The sequence below is a fragment of the Perna viridis genome, chromosome 12, assembly GCF_037379345.1.
Source record: "Perna viridis isolate PV_CMFRI_1.1 ecotype Kerala chromosome 12, ASM3737934v1, whole genome shotgun sequence".
NCBI lineage: Eukaryota > Metazoa > Mollusca > Bivalvia > Mytilida > Mytilidae > Perna > Perna viridis.
In genome coordinates, this window is record NC_142456.1 from 9,694,052 (window position 1) to 9,717,907 (window position 23,856).

The following is a 23,856-nucleotide window of genomic DNA, read 5'->3' on the forward strand; positions in this document are numbered from 1 at the left end:
CTGAAAAAACTGTCCTGATTTGACAAAACAACGTTTCACGATCTCTAAAACACTTTAATTCCTTGTATTGCACATGGTAGTACCTGTCGGTGATGAATTTGCCTTCCTATGTTGACAATTTTGGTTTTGAGTACTTCTTGTATACAATGTTTTTGGATTGAGATCTTCCTATATATTTGATTCTAATGCTGCTGATGAGAGGTTAATCCTTGAAACACGTGTACAGCATATAGAAGTTTGCAATATATAATTGATATTTTTTGTATTTTATATGATTAAATATGTTATATTTCATGTAAAAAGTTCAAAGTAATTTAACTTCCAACACAAAACGTGATTATATCTACATATCAATTTACAGTAAAATAAATTGTTATTATAGATAATTTAAAGTTAAAAACCGTAAATTTATCTTAGTAAAACTGCAAACTACTACAAATACTTATCATAGTGAATCAACAAACTGTTACAGGACAAAAACAACTCAACTAATCATCGGTATCCTGAAAGAAAGATGTTTATATTTGAAAATACAGTACTAGTATGAAGTAAACTTTCCATTCCGTGATATAAGGGGCGGGGTGGAGAATGGAGATGGAGAATGGAGGATGGGGATTTCCAATGGGGAGTATGGGGAAATTAGTTGTAAAAGTTTTAATTTATATGAAAAATGTAAATATATTAATGCTATGAGAAATGACAGTTTTAATGTTGAAAATATGAATATTTGATAAAAGAAAATGAATGAGGATATTTGGGGGATGGTGTTTTTCTATGAGGAGTTTATAATTTTCTAAAGTAAACGGGGATGGGGACAATGTGAATGGAGAATTGTTTATGGTGTAAATGGGAAGTTTATACCATTCAAATACTGTGTAATCAAATTGATTTGGTTGTTTCAAATACTATTAACATTTTCATTAATTTTATCTTTATATATTTATCAAATTGATGCACAAAACAGTTAAGATACAACCCGTTACTATGCGCTTATATTTGAAATATTGTTCTACAATTCCACATGATCCTTGCAAACCACAGAATTGGACCGTTGATACACAGAACAGATAATTCAACTACTGAAAGGTAAGAATATACCTTCTCTTTTTAATGACACTAAGACTATAACGGTTAATAATTTTCGGTTTATTGCAATGCAAACAGTAAAATTCAGTGGAACCAATATAAAAACAGTGCAGAAGATAAACTGCTTATTATATGAAGAAAAAAGTACATTCTTTGATTATTTTTCCCGCCCCAGAAGACAAATGGTGAGATATCGTCCTGACCTTCACTACTCTAAACATATCTTACGAATCGTTTAATAAAATATGTGATATTTGGACCAATACATCATCCCTTTATGACACCCAGAAGGACATTACTTAATGTAGTGGATATTTTTATAATTTATGTTGAAACAGCAGATTACGACGCGTGTTTATTTAATCTTTTTATTTTGGAATTTATAATTTATACCCATACATGGTATGCTTCGTTCTTTAATTCAAAACAAGTCCTTTACGAAATGAATATAACAAATTCCTTTAAGAAGCGTATTAGCATTTCATCGACAAAATGAGACCAACAAACGTTTTCAATATTTTATCGAATATTCAGGGCTTGAAAAATAATGAGGAGAATGTTTTTAGTTTTAATGTATTACAGATATTTCATTGTTTCCAAACTCCTGACCAAACTACACGACAAACTTTAATTCCGTATTGTCAACTTTCCTGATGCCAACATTACCTGCATATGGAGTTTTCATATCACATCTCATACTTTATGCCCGAGCTTGCCGTAACTACACGGACTTTTTGTACCATAATCGACCTGTTACAGTAAGGTTACTAGAACAGTGTGACTCTGACCCCACCTATGCACCTGGTCTATGCTCCCAATATTTAGAGGAATCCGAGTTTCTTTTGTTTCTTTGTCCGTGGTATTTTTGTTTTTTTTATTGTTCTTTGTTTTGTCAAACTGTTTTATCTGCCTGATCTATCCTTGGATTATATTATTTTGATTTCTGGTCTAATACTCGTATAGAAGTATGAACTAACAAATTATGGCTTCGTGTATCTGTGTAAACTTTTTGCGAGTTAACATATTTAAGCTAAGCTGGAAGAAAATAAATCCAAAAATTTGTTTTGTATTTTCCTTTATCTTTTGTTCGATCAAATGTAATTGTATATTCACTAATAATGTCGACAGTAGGTCCAGGTCATGCGGGCCTTACAAGACGTTGACGAAAACTAAAGCCTTCTCTGCTTCCTTAGATTCCTTTTGCTTCTTTACAGAATATTTGGAAAACAAAATTATCATAAAATGCCTGAGGAAGTATAAAAGCTACCTGTCACATGAATTCAAGATGTGATATGATTATAGGCAAGAAGTTTGTCCCCCTACTTGGCCGCCATATTAATATTCTTTACATGAAGAATGTTACACCTTGCATGGTTTGTAAATATTCAACTTATTTATTAACGGTCAAGTATTTGCGATAAAGGATATTGAGGTGTTGCCGGCATTATTTTGTGCAATGAAGTCTCCATGTCTCTAGCGTCAGAGATGTTAAGTACATCGTATTCGCTATACCCTACTCAGAACCACCTTTTATATTTATATTATAGCACCCAATATGGACAAAAGCGTGCTTTGGACATTCAGAATGCTGGTCTTCTGTCAGTTAACGCCAATATTTTTTACTCTCAAGGCCTCCAATGTGTGTAGTGCAACTCTTAGTAGTTTAATTTGTTCAAGCAGTGGTCTTACTAGTATTCCCGACGATATATGTTCTGCATCAAAACAAGGGATGTAAGTATACGAATTTTATTGTAAACTTATTAATCAACTATTTGCTTTTTTCTAAATAGCGTGTTAACAATATCCTCTTTTTGTAATATAATCAGATCGATTTTCCAGCAACTTTATATTGGATATATGAGTAATGTAATTGATTTAAAACAAAATCCTTAATTGCGATTATCTGATGTTATATAATAGTTTATAAGTACATAAGGCAGCTGATTTTCCGGAGGGGAGCGTTACGGATATTTCTGAGACAAAGGGTTTTTTTCGCGACCATTGAAACAAAAATTATTTCAATATACGGAGAAAGCCAAAAGAAGCGGAGAGTAAATTTTACAATGTTTTTTTTTTCAAATTGGAATTTTGCCAAAAATTGGAAAAATGCGTTATATTTCAAAATTCATGATCTCTGCCAAGAGTTTACTGCCTAATATACTTAAGTTTATCTTAAAAGCCGATACTTAAAAACAATAAATTTTTGCCATTCAATGTCAATACAGTTAATATATTTAAAAAAATATAATAATGATAATAGTAAAAAGTAAATAAATAAAAAAATAAGAAAACAAAAACATGTTCCAGCTCTTGATTGGTAAAAACGACTAGCAACATATATCACAATTGGTACACCCTCCATCAATCCCGGCAAGGCTAGGAATCAACGTGATTGGCCTCTAAGCACCATGTTCCGTCCTCATTCAAGTATTGCATTTCTAATTACTCTACAACAGATTTATTAGAAATCGTTTTTTAGACTTTTTCATTGTTTGCTTTTTTGAGACTTCAATAAAACGTTTCATATACTACATGTAATAATCCGCGACTTCATTGGAATTCTTGACCCTCCTTGTCTATACACCATAAACTTTTCTTATTCTTCCTTCCCATATTTCCTTGTACCAATGAACCGTAAAATAGGAATGTTTTACTATTTAAAGTCTGTACCGTAAATTTGGATATTTAATTGAATTAATTTGGTTTATTTGGTGTCCCTTTGAAAGTTGTAAAATTAAACATACCAAAGCATAACGTTTGCAAAAGTTAGAAAACCAATATATTTTGGCGTATTGGTAGATGTAGATGGCACCAAATGATGTGAAAGCCTAACAGTTTTATGATTTATTCAACCAACGATGGTAAACTGAAAAAAATGGTAATGGTTAACAAAAATGTACTTTATTTAAGTTAACTATCTTGTATGGAGAAGGTATGTCTAATAAGAGCATAGTGTCAATTTTTATTTTAATTTCAGATACATTCGGAACAACAAGATACCAAATATACCAACTGGAATTTTTAAAAAGTGCACAACTACTACCGAACTGTAAGTATATGCTTATTTGCAAACATAAAAAAAAATATTTCTCCGTACATAGCAAAGATTTGATAACGGTCAATCATACAAAAATAAATGCTGTTTGTACATTTGTTAATTATGTCATACTTTCATACTTGTTGGTTAACATGCAATGCCCTATATAAAGAGGTTATTAGTTTTTACGTGACAGAAAATGCTTTCTTTATGGACAAGCATTGTACCTACATAGATGGGATTGTAAACGTAATTCTGTTGCAGATGGATTATTAACAGCCAAGTTTCAAGCATAGATGTGGACGCCTTCGTAGGACTTGTAAACCTGAATAACTTGTAAGATATGAAGTATCAGTTTATGGCACCTTGATTTGTTGTGACATTTGTTTGTAAAAAAAACAAAACAAAACAAAAGATCATTACATTATAATTCTAATCATGAGATTCTTCATGCTTATAGCCGTTTTTGATTGGACGAGAATGTCGTTGCCAGAAAGTTCATACATGCATGTACTTCGCCAGATCGTTCATTCCTGCATGAACGTCAGTCAACTTGAAACCAATATGGCGGCCGTGTAGTTCGAAAGAGGGTGGCAACGAACTGAACGGCATAATATAGCCGTAAGAATAGTTTATTACATGTACAATGATTTTACCGGTAAAGTTTGTTTACAGAGAGTAATTTTCAGCTTGGGGAAAGAACCTTATAACTGAGTCTGACTGAACCCATGAAAAAAACCTTGTTGTAATTTTCCTTCTTTCTTGTTGTATTTCCTTAATATTATATTCCTGTTGAATTGTTTACATCTCGTATTTATCAATGCCTACTATCACTTCGTCTACGCCGCCTTCACTGTCGTTGTGCAGACGATTATGTGTAAATATTCGTTCGCGCTTCCGTACGTGTGTAAAGGAATGTGTGTATATTGAAGCGTAAACATAAATACAGTGTATCAATATAACCGACTGAGGCTCTCAGAGGGTAACTTTAACTGTCGGATAGAATTATAAGGATTGAACAGCTATTTTTGGTCGTTCATGCATATATGAACGGATCTCTCCACTCCCAAACATTACATGAACAGCCTTCGGCCGTACATTGAGCTTGGAAGATCCGAGATCCGTTCATACATGCATGAACGACCGAAAATAGCTGTTCAATCCTATAGTAAAACACCCGATGGTAAGCCAATCTGTTTTATCTTTACAGAGATCTCTCTTTCAACAAAATATCTAGTGTTCCTAAAGAAGTTTGCAAGCAATGCACCAATCTTTCAGACTTGTAAGTAAATGGTGTAAGTCCACTTGCAAAATCGTTACTATTAATCTATCTGTAGTCAACATAGTTTTAGATACTACCATTCTAAATATACAAAAAAATACGGACCACCAGCTTTCGATGACATGCAAACTATAAGAACGGGGAGCTTGAAACGCGCGAGTAAAATAAAGATCCGGTCGTCTTAAATTAATGTGCAGGCACAGTTTGAACTTTCACGATGTAATTGCCACACAAATTTAATTATAATGTTCCAATTAGTCACTACATGTAGGATCTAACAATACTCTATTCTTTTTTTAGTTCTAATGACATTACTAATCAGCCAATCAGATTTTATTTTTCATGATTTCACGAAAGAATCATTGAAAGGGAAAAAAACGAGTATTCTGAGGTCTTCTGAACAGAAAAGTAAAATGGATTGCTGTTAGATTCTTCATGCAGTGACTGAATGAAACAATTAATAGATCTAATTTTTATTAGATTGTTGCTACACCGTCTCGCAAAAACATTAACAGGTTTAAAGTTTTACGGTAAAGCATTTTATTATCTCCTCGAAGTACCAACATGGCCTGCTCAGAGAATTTTCACGATAATGCCTATGTCATTTTAGGAGGCCTATCTTATCTCATAGATACAAACACAGTAAATTTACACATGAAACGCTGTTTACAAATACCATTTGTCAAGAAATGCAGACTGGTGGCCAAAAGGTGGATTAAAAAATCGATCTAATATATTTTGAATGCTATCAAGACATTCCAGTGATTTGCTTTGTATTTCAGTATTTTTTTCAGCATCCTGAGTTGTGGTTAACTTTCTCACATGTTTACAAATACCGCGTGATCCTATGTTTTGTGAGTTGCAATAGTTAAACTTACAAACAGAATTATGATCATGTGACTTGCATTTTTAAAGTCAGAGGGTAATAAGGTAAAATATACCGACTGCATCGATAAATGATATAGGCTCTCAATCGATACCATGTACATATACTTGTATCGATCATCGATACATATACATACGGAAACATGATAAACATATGTACGATAGACCGGTAGTACCTTGTCTTCTTTTAAATTTACCGATTGATGCAAGACATTTATCAGTCCTAAATGTCAACTTGGAAGTGAGAACTGTCAAATTGAACTGCGAAACGTCAACTTGAAGTGAGAAATGACAAGTTGAAAGTGAAGCATGTCTCGCATCATTCAGGCAATGTGAAAGACGTCATAGCACTGTCGTCAGTACATGTGATTTATCTTTTTTATAATCTGTCCAAGAGCACTATCTAATACATTTAATGTTTAACTGAGTGGGTGTTTCCGAAAAAAGCATAATAATCTTATCTTATTTCTTCACCGGATCCAATTTCCCAGTGTTAAGAGGAGTTCCGGTTGCACATTTACTACTATTTCTATTTGGTTATTTCATGTTATTTGGTGTGTGTATTATCTTTGTATGGTCGTTATATACGGATTAAGTCCTTACGTTCTTATCTTGGTTTCCTGAATTCTCTTTAATTAGAATTTGTCTTGAAGCACCAGCTCTCATTTTGGCTTGGCTTGAGGAGAAAAATACACTATCACGATTTCTGTAAATTTTATGATAGTACATATGTACCTCCACATTTACTTAACTGTTTGTAATGTTCATAATACATTTAGCAATTGAAGGACAAATGATGTGTCCCTTGAACGATCCTTATCATTTCTTTATTTAAAGGAACTTTCATAGCAATAAGATAACAGACATAGAAGTTGACACCTTTAAAGGCCTTTCTAATTTAAAAATTCTGTAAGTATAAGTCAATATCGTTATTAACAATACAGTGTCTTTAGTTCTTGTATCATTTACATCTAAATAAATCAATTTTGATTCAAAACTAAACACCCACCCGTTCAAAGAGTTTTTTTACTACAAAATATTATGAGTAGGATCTAACTAAAAAAAACCAAAAAACCAAAAAAAAAAAAAAAACAAAAACAAAAAAACAAAAACAAAAACAAAAACAAAAAAAAAAACAAAAAAAACAAAAAACAAAAAAAAACAAAAGCAAAATCCCCCCCCCCCCAAAAAAAACAAAAAAACAAAAAAACAAACAAAAAAAACAATCAATTTTTTTATATGGAGCTCAAATTTGTGTTTTAGATTCATATCAATCATTGATAGTAAACTGATGTTTAATGAATAACCACTGTAACTTATTCCAAAGATGGTTAAGAAAAAGTTCAGCGTCACTATTTTCTATGGGTTTGTTATTTTGTGAAAATTGTGTATATATGAAAATCATCCAGACGTTGTTTTGTCTTGAAATTTACAGGATCATTGAAAACTAGTCTTCGACTGTATATGCTTTTAGGTCAATTATCGGACCAAATAGGCATTTCTGGTAAAATAAAAGAGATTACGCGTATTATTATTATTATTATTTAGTATTAAACCTCTTTTTTCAGACATTTAAGTAACAACAAGATAGAAACTATTGAAGGAGACTCCTTTAAAGATCTCTCAAAGCTTGAGACGTTGTACGTATTTTATTGCTGTAGTGTTTTGTTATCGATAGAATTATCTTTGTCTAAGATATCTAGAAATAATAAGGATCTCTTTAATGATTAGAATGAAAATTCATGCTGCATGTTCAATTTCAATAGTGCTACTGTAATGATTTCAAGAATGTTTTGATGTAGTATTATTTAATTTATCAAAAGTACATTTTCAGTATTATACAAAGTATCAAAGTTCCACGGAGCGGCAGTTGTTCGTCTCCTCTCTTACTAACCGCTGCAGACAGGCCTTTCGAAGCTTTCGGACATTTTTTAAGGAGGTAGACCTAGTGTAAGGGACATAACTCTTGAAATCAGTGATATGTTTGTATCAGTCCAGGTTACTTTGATGCTTACATGAGATTGATGTAAAATGATGAATACAAGAGTTCCAATGATTGTAAGAGTTGTGTCCCTTACCCTAGGTCTACCTCCTTAAATCAAACGTGAAAAGTCTTGAATTTTCTGAGAGGACTGGCTGTAGCGTTTAGAGTGAACATATAACATATGTACCAAAATAAATCGCGAAAATTTGACCGACTCAACCAATACCATTTTTATTGTTGACATTGTATCAACCTGTAACATATAATATTTTATCTATTGGGGGAACATACAATTGAAGCTACTTTCAAATTAGAAAAGCAAATTTAAAAAAAACATATTGAGTACATTTATTATTGCAATTTTGTTATTTCATACAGAAATGCTCTTTGCAGTTTTGTTAAATTATTCACAATGAAGTTTTATATTATTTTGATTTATAGTCAGTCGCATTTGTAACATTTGTAGCAATATGAATTTCTAAATTAACATTATACAGTTCTGAATTCATTTTACTTATTTGTAGATATCTTTACGGAAACCAGTTAAGAACAATAAATAAGGACACATTTAGCGGCATTGTTAACCTTCGATACTTGTAAGTAAAAAAGGGCAATAATAACAGACTATACCTTTTCATGTTAAACGCAAGGTAGTTGATTAGCAAGTTAAATGCACACATCCGTAATCTTTTGTACTACCCCAAACCCTTTCTTTAAGGAGATATAGGTCACGCATGTTCATAGGCTAACCTGCAATTAAAATGAAAAAGTCTGTATTTCATACCTGAAATGTGTACGAGTGCAATGTGCGAAAGTATTAAACGGATGGTATTCTTCACACATGTCGTTATGAACAAAACATATATTCAAATATGAGATTATTTATTATAAGCACAGAAAGAAAACACTTTATACTGACTGTGTGTGTTCAGATATATATCAATGTAATGAGATACAATACCTTTCCAGAGATCTCGATAACAACCTAATATCGTACATTGACACAGACGGCTTTAAGGGTCTAGTAAAGCTACATGACTTGTAAGTCAACTATATTTATAAATTTGTGTGTCAGGTATCAGCATGCATGTACATAAAAAAAACAAAAAAAAAAAATAAACAAGTTGCATGCATAGTATAAAGCGGCTCAATAAACAGTGGGGTGAAAAAAACATGATCTTTTACTGAAGTTGACTGCTTTTCTTCTCATATATATATATATATATATATGAAAATGAATGTACAAGCTTAACCCAAAACTGGGGAGACAATGCAAGAGATGGTCGAAATATTTCCTAGAACCGTCCGATCGTATTCTTTTGCACAAAAAAAAACATTCATATTTCAATATGACATAAGCAATGCTCTAATAACATTATTTACCGAAATCTATTGCACATTCTCTCCTCTCTTGCATGTATATTCTACAATTCACGACTCGTGCTTATTGTCAGCTAAAAGGAAAAGCGATTGTCTGCTATTTGCATCTTGCACTATTTACTTTTGTCATGAAATAAACAGAATGTTGATAATATTAGTAAAACAAAAACAAAAAACATAACAAACAATTAAACAAACAAAGTTATAACTTACGTCTATATGGATTATTGACTAGAGCAAAAATAAGACTTTTAAGCGTCCACACCAAGTACACCTACAGACTGTTTTATGAGTTGATGACGCCACAATTTCACAACAAAACTGTATCGATCAATTGATGGAAGAAGCTCTGCATCTTATTAGCATGTTTTTTTTTCTGAAATAAAATTATAATAAAGTATCAAAAAGTAAAAAAGTAAAAAAAAAAAAAAAAAAAAAAAACATATGGAACTTAAGACTGCAAAGTTAATACACAGAAAAAGTACGTGAACTTAACAATATACCATGGTTGTTCATACAGTGTGAGCGCCATCTGCTTCTTGAAATTGCCATTTTTAATTGAATTCCGTGAAATATTGAAACAAATAATTACGTTATAGTATCTCGTTTTTGTTTAGCATATATAGCTCGCCTGTGGGAATAAATTGGTTAACAATGCTTTACATTATAACAATAATGTTCCTAATCTTTCTCTGCTTTCAATTCAGAACTTTGAATGACAACCAGTTATCCTCCATTGATGGAAATATTTTCAGAGAACTTTCGAGCATGTCATCGTTGTAAGTTTTTTTTAAAACCATTATACATTTTGATTAATTTATTAATTTATCTATTTTATTGGGGAAAGCGTTCTAACATTAGATCTTTTCTAGTACAGTCTGTAGTAAATGACCATAAGTCTTTCTAACTTAATATCATCTTGGGGTAAAGACGTTGTAATCTTGAATCATCCATTGCAAAACCAGAAATTGTTCTAATTTAGAATCGTCTTTCGTAAAAAACCAATAAGTCGTTTTAACCTAGAATTGTCTCTGGTAAAATGACCATAAGTTGTTCGTACCTAGAATTGTCTATTGTTGGATGACAAGTCTTTTTTTACGATGTATATTCTTTGGTTATATGAAAACAAGTCGTTTTAACCTAGTATAGTCTCTGGTGAAATGCACATAAGTCGTTGCAACCTAGAATCGTTTTTGATGAAATGACCAAAATCTGTTGCAACTTAGAATCGTATTTGATAAGTCGTTTCATTTGAGGCACTTATTTTTGGAGTTTTCATATCACAACTAATACGTTATGCCAAAGCTTGCCGTTAATACGCAGATTTTTTTTTTATTGCGGTAGACTTCTTACAATTAAGCTTCTGGAACAGTGTTATGTTGCTATAAGACTAAAGTCATTACTTCAGAAATTTTATGGTCGCTACCATGAATTCATTGATCGTTACGGTGTATCCATCTGTACATGAAAACTGATTTATTCAACGTCTCATAGTTTTCCTTTCCTCTTTCATCTACCCCGGACTTGACTTTTTTTGCAACTCGGCGGGCGTTTCTAGAAAAGAATAGGACGCCTACCCTACTGGTACACCTTGTCTATTCTCTCATTTTTAGTGGAGTCCAAATGGCTCATTTTTTTGTAACTTTGTATGTATTATTTTAGTTACTTTATGTTCTTTGTTGTGTGTGTATTTTTCCATGTCAGGTCTTTGTCCCTGGATTACATTCTTTTGATTTCTGGCAGTATCCTTGTTCCCTTGATTACTCTTATAAAAATAACAAGTCTTTCTGGCTTAGAATTGTCTGTGTTTAAATGACACCATACCTGTCTTATCATGTATGGTCTGTAGTAAAATGACCATAAGTCGTTCTAACCCAAAATTTATGGTTGTTAAATGTTACCAGGCAACGTCTTTGGTAATATGAACATAAGTCTATAGTGAAATTACCATAAGCCGTTCTTACCATAGATCGACTGTAGACAAATGATCATTTGTCATTGCAACCTAAAATAGTTTTTAGTAAAATGACTACAATCGTCAGTAGAATAGTTGGGTAAAAGAATTACACGTTTTTTTTTAAATTTGTTTTTATCGAAAAGGGTAAAACGAGCATTCAACAAAGAACCGTCAGGGGACTAATTTACCAGTCTGAGTAAATATTACAATACATTGTTTAAATCTAGAATCGTGAAAAAAAAATGAATGACCATAAATCGGTCTGTAATAGAATTGCAGGGGTAAAGTGATCATAAACTGTTATTACAAAAGAAATGGATAAGAGTGCCAAGGGGTCATTCTAATCTAATTCGTCAAGGGGAAATAATTAAATGCTTCTCACTAAGGATAGATCAGATTAGAATGATGACAAGATTTTTAGTTAGAACAGTCAAAATAAAATCATTGTGTGCCGTTTTAATCTTGAATCTTCAGAGGTAAAATGATCGTAAAGCGTTTCACCCTAGAATGGATAACAATCAGTATAAGCTCTTTTACGTAAATACAAGGTGAACAAGAAGCATGCAAATGGCGATAAGTTCCTTTCTTTGAATACATCCAGTATCATTATGTCAAATAAATGATTTACAGGACGTATCTAGTGTTAGGTGCAGAAAAGTTCTCTTCCGCAAATGCATTTCTAATTATGATAGGACACCACTGTGTCAAATGTTGCAGTTCTTGTCGACAATATTTTGTCGAGTATACAAGTAAAGGTTTTGAAAATTGCTTGATCTGTTTCAAATATTTGTAAGAAGTTTTACTTTTCATGTCTTATTTTTAAATGCTAGTGTCACCGTCAACAACATAATGAAAAACTAAGACTGGTTATGTTGTCTCTTACTATTACTGAAAACAAACGGTGGTTGGTGATGTGCATGAATTACTCCTGTCTGTTTTTATCTTATAAAGACTGCTACTTAAGCGTAAAACCGTCCCATAACTCCATCTGTGTTCACTAAAACCGTTCCATAACTCCATCTGTGTTCTTGATACTGTTTATTATTATTATTAGTATAAAGTATATTTGATTACAGATGGCTTGGAAATAATACTATCGAGCGAATCAGTGGTGACACCTTTAAGGGCTTGGTTAATGTTAAAGAGTTGTAAGTAGATATGATAACAACCGTTCATGACAGGAACACGTGAGTTTAGAACAAAACAAAAAAAAAAAAAAAACGAAACAAAAACCAAAAAAAAAACAAACAAAAAAAAAACAAACAAACAAACAAAATATGGTTATTTAAACACACATCGGCTACAATTTGCTTTATCAGGATGTTATAATTACACAAGTTATAGGAACGGAATGTTGGCAGCAACGTCCATTTTATGTTGATGCCCTGAGACATGAATGACTTCTGTTTGGTCTGACAAATTTCGGAAATGACGTATGCTCACAGGAAGTTATTTTTATACCTTTCGAAACAGCCGCTCAGCGAGTGTTTCATGAAGTTTCGCATATTCCAGTTGGCAGAGACATCAGCATCAAAACAAGATAGTTGGGCATTATAAATTGTTAAATGAGTACAAGTAGCTTCGTCCCTCATAATAAGGAAACGTTTAAGTTCTTATCACTTTTAACTTTCATTTAAGGTTTATCTTTAATAACAAGCTGAGATCAATTGATTGTGACATGTTTAAAGGTCTACCAAAAGTAGAAGAGATGTAAGTATTTATCTCACATTACAATTGTATACGTTATTAATGCTCAGCATATACTTTCGATCCTTTCCCATTACCCCATTGTTCCTATCCCCATTCCAATTTAGGATTTCCAATATCCCATGGAGAAATCTCCATGTTTAATTTTTGCGTTGCATGTCTTACCAGAAAAATAGCGAAAATTAAACTGTCGCAAACATTTCACGATTTGCAGTTGCTGTATAAGTAATATTTTGGGATTGGAAATATTTAAACATATAGAGAACGCGTTCATCGTTTATATCAAACCCAAAACAAACTGTTGTCCATTACCAAAAATCTCAAATAATATTCGACTTTCAATAGTTTTCATATGAAAAACCGTGGGGCATCATGATATGTAGCAAATAAAAACAGTGTTTACTATATAATCACAAGATCACTCAAAGTGGATATTAGTTTTTACATTCATCTCTTAGGTAATGCATTGTTAGCATGATCATTTTTAGAATGGTGCTGTTGAGAATATATAGCGCTACACAACGTGAGGACACTGACGTTATTAACATGTATTGTACATCGAAATTTCCTATTAAATTGTGTTTAAATATTGTAGTTACATTGCTTCTGATCAGCTTACATGCGATGCACAATTACGCGATTGTCTGAAATCATTGACAGAAAAGGGGATAGAAACAGATGTCTCATGCAACGGTTCCAAGCTACAAATTAGTATGTATAGACCCTTTAAAACTATGCACTTTTCTTTTACTTTTTGCTATGCGGGAGGAATATAATCGTGATAGTGTCCGTCCGTTCATTCGTCAACAAAATGTTTTGCTTCAGTGTTCTTTGGAACTACTTATCATAGAGATCTAATTTTGTCAGTAGATTTATCTAAGTATAGCTATATGATAGAAATATATCATATTATTGGGTTGATTTCTTACTAACACGTCATCAACTTCTCTTTTGACGACTTTAGTTACAATTTTAACAAACAAAATTATTACAGGGATGGGAAACGGGGTATTCTTTGGTATCCGTTAGTGAACACTGGTTGCAGTTTTATTGTAAAATGTTTTTACATACATTTTCCGAGCATCAGCTTTATGAAATATGATTTGGTGTTGGAGTTGTTGAAAGAGAAAGTTTAAGGATGTAGACCTAGGGTAAGGGACACAACTTTTAAAAAATATTGGAGCGTTTGTATTCAGCATTTTACATCAATGTCATATAAGCATCAAAGTAACTTAGACTGATATCATTCTGTGTCAAATGAAAGTTTAATAGGCTTTGGTGAAATTGAATATGATACAAACGTATCACTGACTTCATGAGTTATGTCCCTTACCCTAGGTCTACCTCCTTAAGTATATCAAAGAAACAAAGATTCGAGCAAAAATCAAAATAATATATTTTCAGTATAACGACAAGCCAAGGGAAAATGCAACAAAGACAACGAAACTACCAAAAATAACCAGTTAACAAGAAGTGTAAATGAGCACTCCACTAACAACAGAGAGCATTAAACAGGTGCATCGGTAGGGTTAGCGTCCTATACTTGTATAGAAATACCTACCGAATTGCTAAAAAAAGTCACGTCCGGGATACCGGGTACACGAAAGTGAAAAGGAAAAATCCTTGACACGGTGAAGAAATTGGTTATCATGGTGCAGATAATAACAAAATTGGAAAAACTTCTCATACTCTATTTTTTTTCTCCAATATTCAGTGGAAATAGATCAGAGGGTCACGATTTGTCAGAAATTTATTTGATCATAAATAACTTAGGAGATCATAACTCACATTAACAAAATTGCTATATTTTTTTTGACAAAATAAAAAAGGCAGAGACGACTAAATGCACGATAGCACTTTCGGTCGAAGATGAGCATCAACATTTGTCGTATATTCATTACTTGCTTTTTACAAGTATTGTTTTTTTTTTAAATGAAAACAAAATCTTTATTGTATTTTATTTTCAATTTCATTATTTCATTAGTTGCAATTGCAATTATTGTTATTTTTCATTCTTCTTTTTTATACTTTTTTTATGAAAACAGGAAGGGAATGATAATATGCAAATAAATTAAAATTAATGCAAAGACCACACAAATATCATGGCTTTGGTCTAGTTGTTTTATTGTTATTTGAGCATCTAGAGTAATAAATAAACATAATAACAATCATCCGTTAAATCATGAATTTTTTTTGTTTTTGGCAGCAACCACGAGAGGCATGAATGACATGTTCATTTCTGCCCCTTTCTTTAAAAAAAATATGTAATAGGTCCGGGTTTTTTCCCACGCAAGCATCAAAATATTTTAAAACCAATAACAATAAACATTAGGAGAGGAACAGTTTCGATTTTTTTTATGTATGATTAGTCCTGTCATTATTTCTGGAAAGTTGAATCTGGCATTTCTTAAAAAAATATTTCCACCTTGCCTCGCATAAAATAACAAATGGTAGTTCCAGCTTTTTATTGCTATATGTAAAACATTAAGATGCTTCCTATAGACATTTTGTTATGAAGAAAATAGTGTAGAGTTACTGCTCCTATATCGCTGAATGGAGTTTAATGGAACATTTACGTAGTCATTGTTATTGTGGAAGGCAAAATGTGCATGTTATAAAATCGGGGATTGGGGGATAAATTAAGTTAGCATTGCTCACAGTTTTTCTAAATATTGAAATAGAAAATTGCCTCCTTTTAAAATCTTAAACCATTGTGAATGTTATTTTTTTTTCAGGTTTCCGATAATCCGATTCTTGCTTTTTTGTGAATATTTAGGGGAAATTTTAATATCAGTAACTTTAGATAAATATCAAAGTATAGTTTTGCTGTGTTTGGAATAATATTGTTTTTCGATGTAGATTTATCTAAAATAACAAGTTTATTTATACCAAAATTTTTTAATATTTACCAAATTTGCTACTTTTATGTATTTAAATGTATATTTTATACTGCGTCGACCTGGATACACACAATATCCTAGATATAATGATCTTACCCATTTCTAAATTTCTATTGAGACCACCATTTGACGGTGTCATAATAAAAGCACAAGGGACCATATAAGAGTAGAACACTTGTTTCCACATGTTTTACCAAAATTAAGTTTTTTCACTTGAATGTATGAAAAAATTCTCAACCTAGTTTTTAAATAAAAACTCTGTATTATTTAAAGTCAATTTTATTGGATACAAAGCAGGAAGTTTGTATATAAATGATAGGAATAACATGTTTTATTTGTTTGTTTCAGAAGTATATGATTAAGCAATGTGATGTGGTTGTTGGTTGAATTATTTTGACACATAACGATTGCCGTCTTTGAGTAGCGTAGTTACACACCGACGAAAGTTTATTGGTTTTAATCTTCATCGTTAAGATATATTATATGTAAATGTATTTTAGAGCATGTCACATGCAAAATGTATCTTTTGGTGGAATGGGACATTTTTGATAAATACATTTACTTTATGAATTCATTCTAAGAACTGTTTCTTGAAAATGCTTCTATCAATTGATTAAATTATACTTCTGAATTACACTAATAATATTGTTTTGTATATATACCAAAAGCTGGATCACCAACATGACAATTGTTATATTGGTGATGCTTTTATCTTTGGAAAAAACCCTCTATTTGTTATTGTAGAAAAGAACTTCTCATCTGATGCAAAATTAAAACATATAAAAATAAAACTTTAATATGTTTATATTGTTTTAGCTTATATGCTTTTCTACTGCTTGATTTCACTGTACTGAAAACTGTTTACATTAAAGCCTTCTAAAGCATTCCCCTTTTACATTAGCTCTTTGTTGGTTTTAGACATATAAAATATATATTTATTATGCATATAATTATCTTTAAAAGGAGTTGTGAAATAAAATGTAGATATCATTGTTTTTTATTTAAATCATAAATTGCATATGACAATTACGAAGACAAAACATATATATTTTTTAAAAAGTCCGTTAAGCCAATATTTGATTTCATTTTACCAACATTATAAATGAAAATCAGAACAACGTTGATATTTCACTTTAAATCGGTGACGTCACTTGGTTACAAGTAGAAAAGATCATGCTTTAAGTGTAAGTTTTTGTAAGAATCGGACAAAATGGGAAAAATCAGAAACACGCATATCAAAAACCTACAGATCTGACAATAAAATATCAAGGTGTATTTTAATGCCGCAGATCGGGTTAATATATGTTATATCACAATGACATCGTTGACAAATGCGTTAATTTGATAAAAGATGATTTATTTTCCCCATATTTGGGAAGTGTTACCGACAGATTGAAAAAAATAAGATATCGTTGTGAACTTAAATTAATTAAAAAAAACTAAACAACTAAAATGCCAAAGCTTCAGTAGTGAGATGATTGATTTACGTAAAAATCCAAACACATGATTAAATATAACACAAACATAGACGATGTTCATACACAATTTAGCGAACCGAATAAAAAAGACTACAGATATAAACTAAATACAAGAGAAACAAGACGTCAACCCCCCCCCCCCCAAAAAAAAAAAAAAAACAAAAAAAAAAAACAAAACAAAACAAAAAAAACAAACAAACAAAAAAACAAACAAAAAAAACAAAAAAACAAAACAAAACAAAACAAAACAAACAAACAAACAAACAATAACAAAAACAAAAACAAAACAAAAACAAAAACAAGACGTCAAATCCCCCCCAAAAAGACCAAAAAAAACAAACAAACAAACAAACAAACAAAAACAAAAAATAAAACAAAAACTAAAACAAAACTAAAACAAACAAAAACTAAAGCTAAAACAAACAAAAACCAAAACCAAAATAAAAAAAAAAACAACAAAAAAACTCCAAGGTACTAGCTATCTAAACTCCCTAGAAACATTGACTTCTAACAGCCAAAAAGTTCGAAAATTAACCGAGCACGAAACAGTTTAAACAAAGACGAATTCAGCAAAATACCAGCCATGAGATAGAACTGTAAAACAGACGAACTATGCACTACAGAATAAGAAAAAAAAGTATATGAAAAACTTGTTACAAAAAGAGAGATTCTCGATTCTCATCGATATTTTACGACCCGTTTGTAGATATGGAAACTTGGATCCGATTGGGTATAATCATTAGAAGGCAATATACGAAGTGATGAGAGACAAATTGGAGAAAGACATTAATAAAGATACACAATTTATATCCCAAAGATACGGATAGCAACTACTCAGATAATCTTAAACTACATATATTTGAAGATGCAAAATGTGTAAAAACATTTGGAGCAAGGGCATATGTATGTAAAGGAGCTGAACTTTTAAATATAATTGTGAAGACGCGAGTAGCGCTATTGAAGGAACTTGCACGGACTCAACTTGAAGTCATAACTGTAATAGTTGGTGCATGAGTGCATGATTAGCGCATATTATCCGATCCGCGATTGATTGCAAGACAACAATAATGTATTCACTCAGCCAGATAGTTCTGCATTGACTAAGTTCAACAAATTCGCTCAAACATTTCATTTACAATCGTATAAAAGAAATACAAAACCTACCAGAATCAAGATGTTGAGAATAGTGCCATACTAATGCTTTACTGACGCAAGAAATTATGAACAAACGGATCACATTGGTTAACGGACATGTCGGTTTAATCCATCGAACCTGTTGTTGAAATAAAATTATCTACATTCGAAACACGATGACACGAAAACAAGTCAGACGAAGGACGACTCTGAATCCGTGACAATATCAGGTATCCACTGGCTAGTTGAAAATTGTAAGGTCGCCATGACAAAAACCTTATTAGATGTGTTTGGCGGAAACATAACGCGCCGTTAACACCCATAACTAAATTTCCGCAATTCTTCCCAAAAACCATGCATTGACAAAAAGTTTTGTCATAGACGCCCAGTAAATAACCGGTTATTTAGGAACTAACGCAAAATTTATTCAAGTCCGGCAATCATTGTGGATGCCACTACTTAGACAGTTTTTACATGTAAGAGTGTGTAACTTGTCAGAAGATCATCGGACAATAATTTTCAGCTCCAGACCCACCACCATCACAAGAACTGAGATTACAAGAGACACCGCCGTTAAAAAATCCTTGTATTGACTTTACTGGAGCCTTATTTGTTACATAGAATGAGAACGTTTTAAGCATATATTTAATTTGCTTGTTCATGTATTTGTATTGACAAAGGCGAAACATTTAGAAATTAATTGTTAAAAATCTACAATTTTCGAAAATTTTGTAGCATAAAATCAACAACAAAATTAGTTTAGTCATGTCTGATAATGACAACACATTATAAGCAGCTTCAGAAGATATGCACACAATTTGCAAATTAGAAACAAAACAAAAAGAAATTTTCCAATAAAGGAAAAGGGTTAAAATGTATCCCCAAACGCTGCGCAGAGGCTTGAGGGAAAGACTAAACAGATTGACACAGACAAGTTTGAAAAAGTGGTTTGAAAATTACTAATAGTTTTAGACAGTCTGCAAACTATTGTTACAAAGATAGACAGTCTGCAAACTATTGTTACAGAGATCGACAGTCTGCAAACTACTGTTACAGAGATAGACAGTCTGTAAACTATTGTTACAGAGATCGACAGTCTACAAACTATTGTTACAGAGATAGACAGTCTGCAAACTACTGTTACAGAGATCGACAGTCTGCAAACTATTGTTACAGAGATCGACAGTCTGCAAACTATTGTACAGAGATCGACAGTCTGCAAACTATTGTTACAGAGATAGACAGTCTACAAACTACTGTTACAGAGATCGACATCTGCATACTACTGTTACAGAGATAGACAGTCTGCAAACTATTGTTATAGAGATCGACAGTCTACAAACTATTGTTACAGAGATAGACAGTCTGCAAACTACTGTTACAGAGATAAACAGTCTGCAAACTATTGTTACAGAGATCGAATCAGTCTTAAACGACCAACTATTAACCACCATTTTGACCAGAAAGACCTTGACCTATTAACTACAGCCCATTTACTTTTACCGACCCGAAAGACCTTGATATATTAACTGCAGCCCATTTACTTTGACCGACCCGAAAGACCTTGATCTAATAACTGCAGTCCATTTACTTTGACCGACCCGAAAGACCTTGACCTATTAACTACAGCCAATTTACTTTGACCGACCCGAAAGACCTTGATCTATTAACTGCAGTCCATTTACTTTGACCGACCCGAAAGACCTTAATCTATTAACTACCATTTTGACCGACCCGAAAGACCTCGATCTATTAACTGCAGCCCATTTACTATATGGAAGAAATGTGCGTACATCCGTACTAAAGTACAGACAATGTAGATTATCAATACATGCAAACTGTTGCAAAGAGTGAATGGAAACAATACCAAAGGCAAGTAAATTGTTTGAACATTCGTGGAGTTGGTGAAAATCAATTTATTGAACTGCCTTTGAGAGTATCACAAAACAACAGGAAATCACACAGTGAGAATCATAATCAGAGACATAGTGTAAGTGTACGGTTATGTTGAAAACCCTAGAAACGACGGTTTAGCTCGATCATCGATTGTACATGCGCACTAACATCGGAATAAAATCTCACCAAATTATATCCCCTAGAGTTAAACAAGAACAATTACCAGAACCCGATCACTGCTTTAAAGAATGAAGACAACGACAGAAAGATTCGTACCAGTCCGCAAGGGTGCGATTAAGGCCAAGGAGAAAATCTAAGAGTAAGTAAAGGGCTCAGTGATTTTCTTAATGTTCAAAGAGTATTTAAGTAAATAGAGACTTAGGTAAGGTTTTATCAAGTTCAAACAATCATTTTTTTTAAATTTCAATATTTGTAATATGATTCAGAGCTATATATTAATTAAAAATTTCGCTGGAATATAACGTATCGGTTACCATGTTCGACTTCTACGATGGCGACTTCCTAATAACAAAAATGGAAATCATATAGTAAACATAAAACCATGCACGATATTTTTCTTGTCTTAAACTGGATCATCGCCAAATCCCCGAAAAAAAAACTATAGTTCTATAATAAAACTGGAAACGAACAGTATACGGTTCCACTATATAGATAGGTCACTGCAGGTAACTCTATGACAATTTGTCGAAATAAAGATATATTGAGACACTAAAACTAAAGCAAATCCAACATTTATTTTCCTGTAAAAAGTATATATTTTTCAAAAGAGTAATATGAAGGTAATCAATATTCTAGCGGAAATTAAAAGAATGTAATCCAAGGACAAAGGCCCCACATTGAAAACAAACAAACACAACAAAGTACATAAAGTACCTAAAATAATACATACAAAGTAACATAAGCAATTGAGCAACTCTGAGTCCACTAACAAATGAGAGCACAAACGAGGTGTACCGGTAGGGCAAGCGTCCTCTGCTTTTCTAGAAACACCCGACGAGTTGGTCATAAAAAGTCAAATACGGGTTAGACGAAAGAAGAAAGGAAAACTTTGACACGTTGAACAAATCAGTTTTCATGGTGCATAAGGATACACCGTAACAATCCATGTGTTCATCATGACGACCATAAAACTTTTGTAGTGACGACTTCAATATTGTAGCTACATTACCCTGTTCCAGAAGCCTAATTGTAAGAAGTCTAGCGCGATACAAAAAGTCTGCGTAGTTATGGGAAGCTCTTGCATAACGTATGAATTGTGATATGAAAACTCAATACGGAGGTGCTGAAAGGATGTTGCCAAAGATGAAAGGAAAGTTGACAATTCTGAATGAAAAGTCATCACGTTTGTCGTAAAGTTTGATCAATAGTTTTTCTTTACCATCGACCTTTATATATTTACCCTTTTTACGATCTCTAAGTATAAGTCAAGATATGAGACTGACTTCACAATGTCTGTAGTATCCTTTTACTTCAAGTCCTTTTGAGTAGATGCGATGTATCAAATCCCCGAAACTAGGATTGTTTAACCACAGCACGACATCTATATAGCGGAAACTGAGATTAAAGGATCTAGCTAAACTATGTTCTTTCTTTCGGATCAGATTAGCTATAAAGTCAGGCTCATAAGAGTGTAGGAATAGGTCAGCAAGTGGAGAAGCACAATTTTTTTGTCATTGGAATGCCGACTGTTAGTTAAAAAAAGGCGTCCATCAGACTGGACAAATATATTGTCGAATAAAAATTATAGCATTTTGAAAACATCTTCTACTGTATATTCGGAAGTTGTTTTTGAATTATTGTTTACAAAGTATGAGGACTCTCTACCAAAAATATATATTTGTTCAATATTTTTTTTTAGAAAAAACGAAGTATAATGTTTTTGAGACGGGATTTTAACTAAGTATGGGGAATAGAAGTATACAGTGTTGAAAAATCATAGGTTTTAATGTTATTATGTTCTGATAATAATCTTGAATTGAGGGTCTCCAAAAGATCTTTCGAATTTTTCAGGATCCACATTGAATTAATACAACTACGGCAGTAACAAATGTTGTGGTAAGACTGGAGTCCCTGTTTGACAGCTGTAAGTATAGAGCTTTAAATTTTTGAAAGATGTTTGGTGAATCCTACAATATGGCGATCCATAAAAAAAGATATTCTCTTTATTTTGTGATGAAAATCTGTAGCCATGATAACATGATAAAAACATGCATCAGTTTTCATAACAAATTCTTGTTGCCTACCCAAAATTAATTGTAAAAAACGGGTTTTCTGAAATATCAAGCACTTTAAAGCACCCATAAAAAGGAAGCGGGCATAATTTTATCAAATACTAATAAAAAGTATATCTTTTTCTGCTTATTTGTTCATGAATATAATTTTTAAAGTTTCGGGCGAAATATTGCATTATTGAAAAAAAAAAACAACCAGTTAGTGCAAGGTGGAGAACCCAACCCGGTGAGGACTTGAATATTTCCGGATAGCTTTAAGCATGCATTTTTCACCTCCTTACCTTCAAAAATATTGTATCAGTTGTCTACGAACATTCTACTACCTTAAAACAATATTTCCACCAAGTTTTACCTTTTATTTTTAAGTTGTACAAAATTAGACCGGGTCAGTTTTTTGTTCAAAACAGTGTACCTCAATCCCATCTGTAAAGTGCAAGCTTAAAATGCCAGAATTTTTTATTAAAATAGCACTAAATACATGCATTTTTGCTGTTCAAATTAAATATATTTGTGCATGTTTTTCTATTCAACAAAATATGAATATTGAACAACCTCATGTTCTTACAGCTACATGTATCCATCACTACATGTTAAAGTGAAACCTTTGAATATATACATATATAAACATACTGTAAACCTATGTGCTCGGTTTCAAATAATACTGACTCCATATTAATTTTATGGTTAAGCACTAGCACTACCGTACTAATAAGAAAAATCGGGTTCATGTAAGAGAAAATTCTATTTTTAACTTCCTTACACCAGGAAATAAAACCGAAAACAATCTTAAAAGTTATCAAGATTACAAAGCAAGTAATTTTAAAAGAGCTAATACTTCCTCATAGATTATTTCCCTTTTTCCCCTTTATCTTTTAATA

General features: G+C 32.2%; 1 protein-coding gene across 5 annotated transcripts; it reads left to right on the forward strand.

The window, feature by feature from the left end:
- Positions 1 to 36: 36 nt before the first annotated feature.
- On the forward strand, positions 37 to 17,210 carry LOC148601124 (uncharacterized). Of its 5 annotated transcripts, none has more exons than XM_088555182.1 (14): positions 37 to 1,086; positions 2,634 to 2,817; positions 4,064 to 4,135; positions 4,388 to 4,459; positions 5,334 to 5,405; positions 7,128 to 7,199; positions 7,859 to 7,930; positions 8,799 to 8,870; positions 9,244 to 9,315; positions 10,362 to 10,433; positions 12,688 to 12,759; positions 13,250 to 13,321; positions 13,914 to 14,029; positions 16,054 to 17,210. In XM_088555182.1, exons 2-14 carry the CDS (start codon positions 2,642 to 2,644, stop codon positions 16,062 to 16,064), a joined length of 1,023 nt encoding a protein of 340 aa, XP_088411308.1. In that variant the 5' UTR covers positions 37 to 1,086; positions 2,634 to 2,641; the 3' UTR covers positions 16,065 to 17,210. The 5 variants fall into 5 exon arrangements, with proteins under 5 accessions (XP_088411308.1, XP_088411306.1, XP_088411307.1 ...); XM_088555180.1 differs by having other exon boundaries at positions 16,567 to 17,210; XM_088555181.1 differs by lacking the exon at positions 37 to 1,086 and adding an exon at positions 1,178 to 1,844 and having other exon boundaries at positions 16,567 to 17,210.
- The last annotated feature ends 6,646 nt before the right edge of the window (positions 17,211 to 23,856 follow it).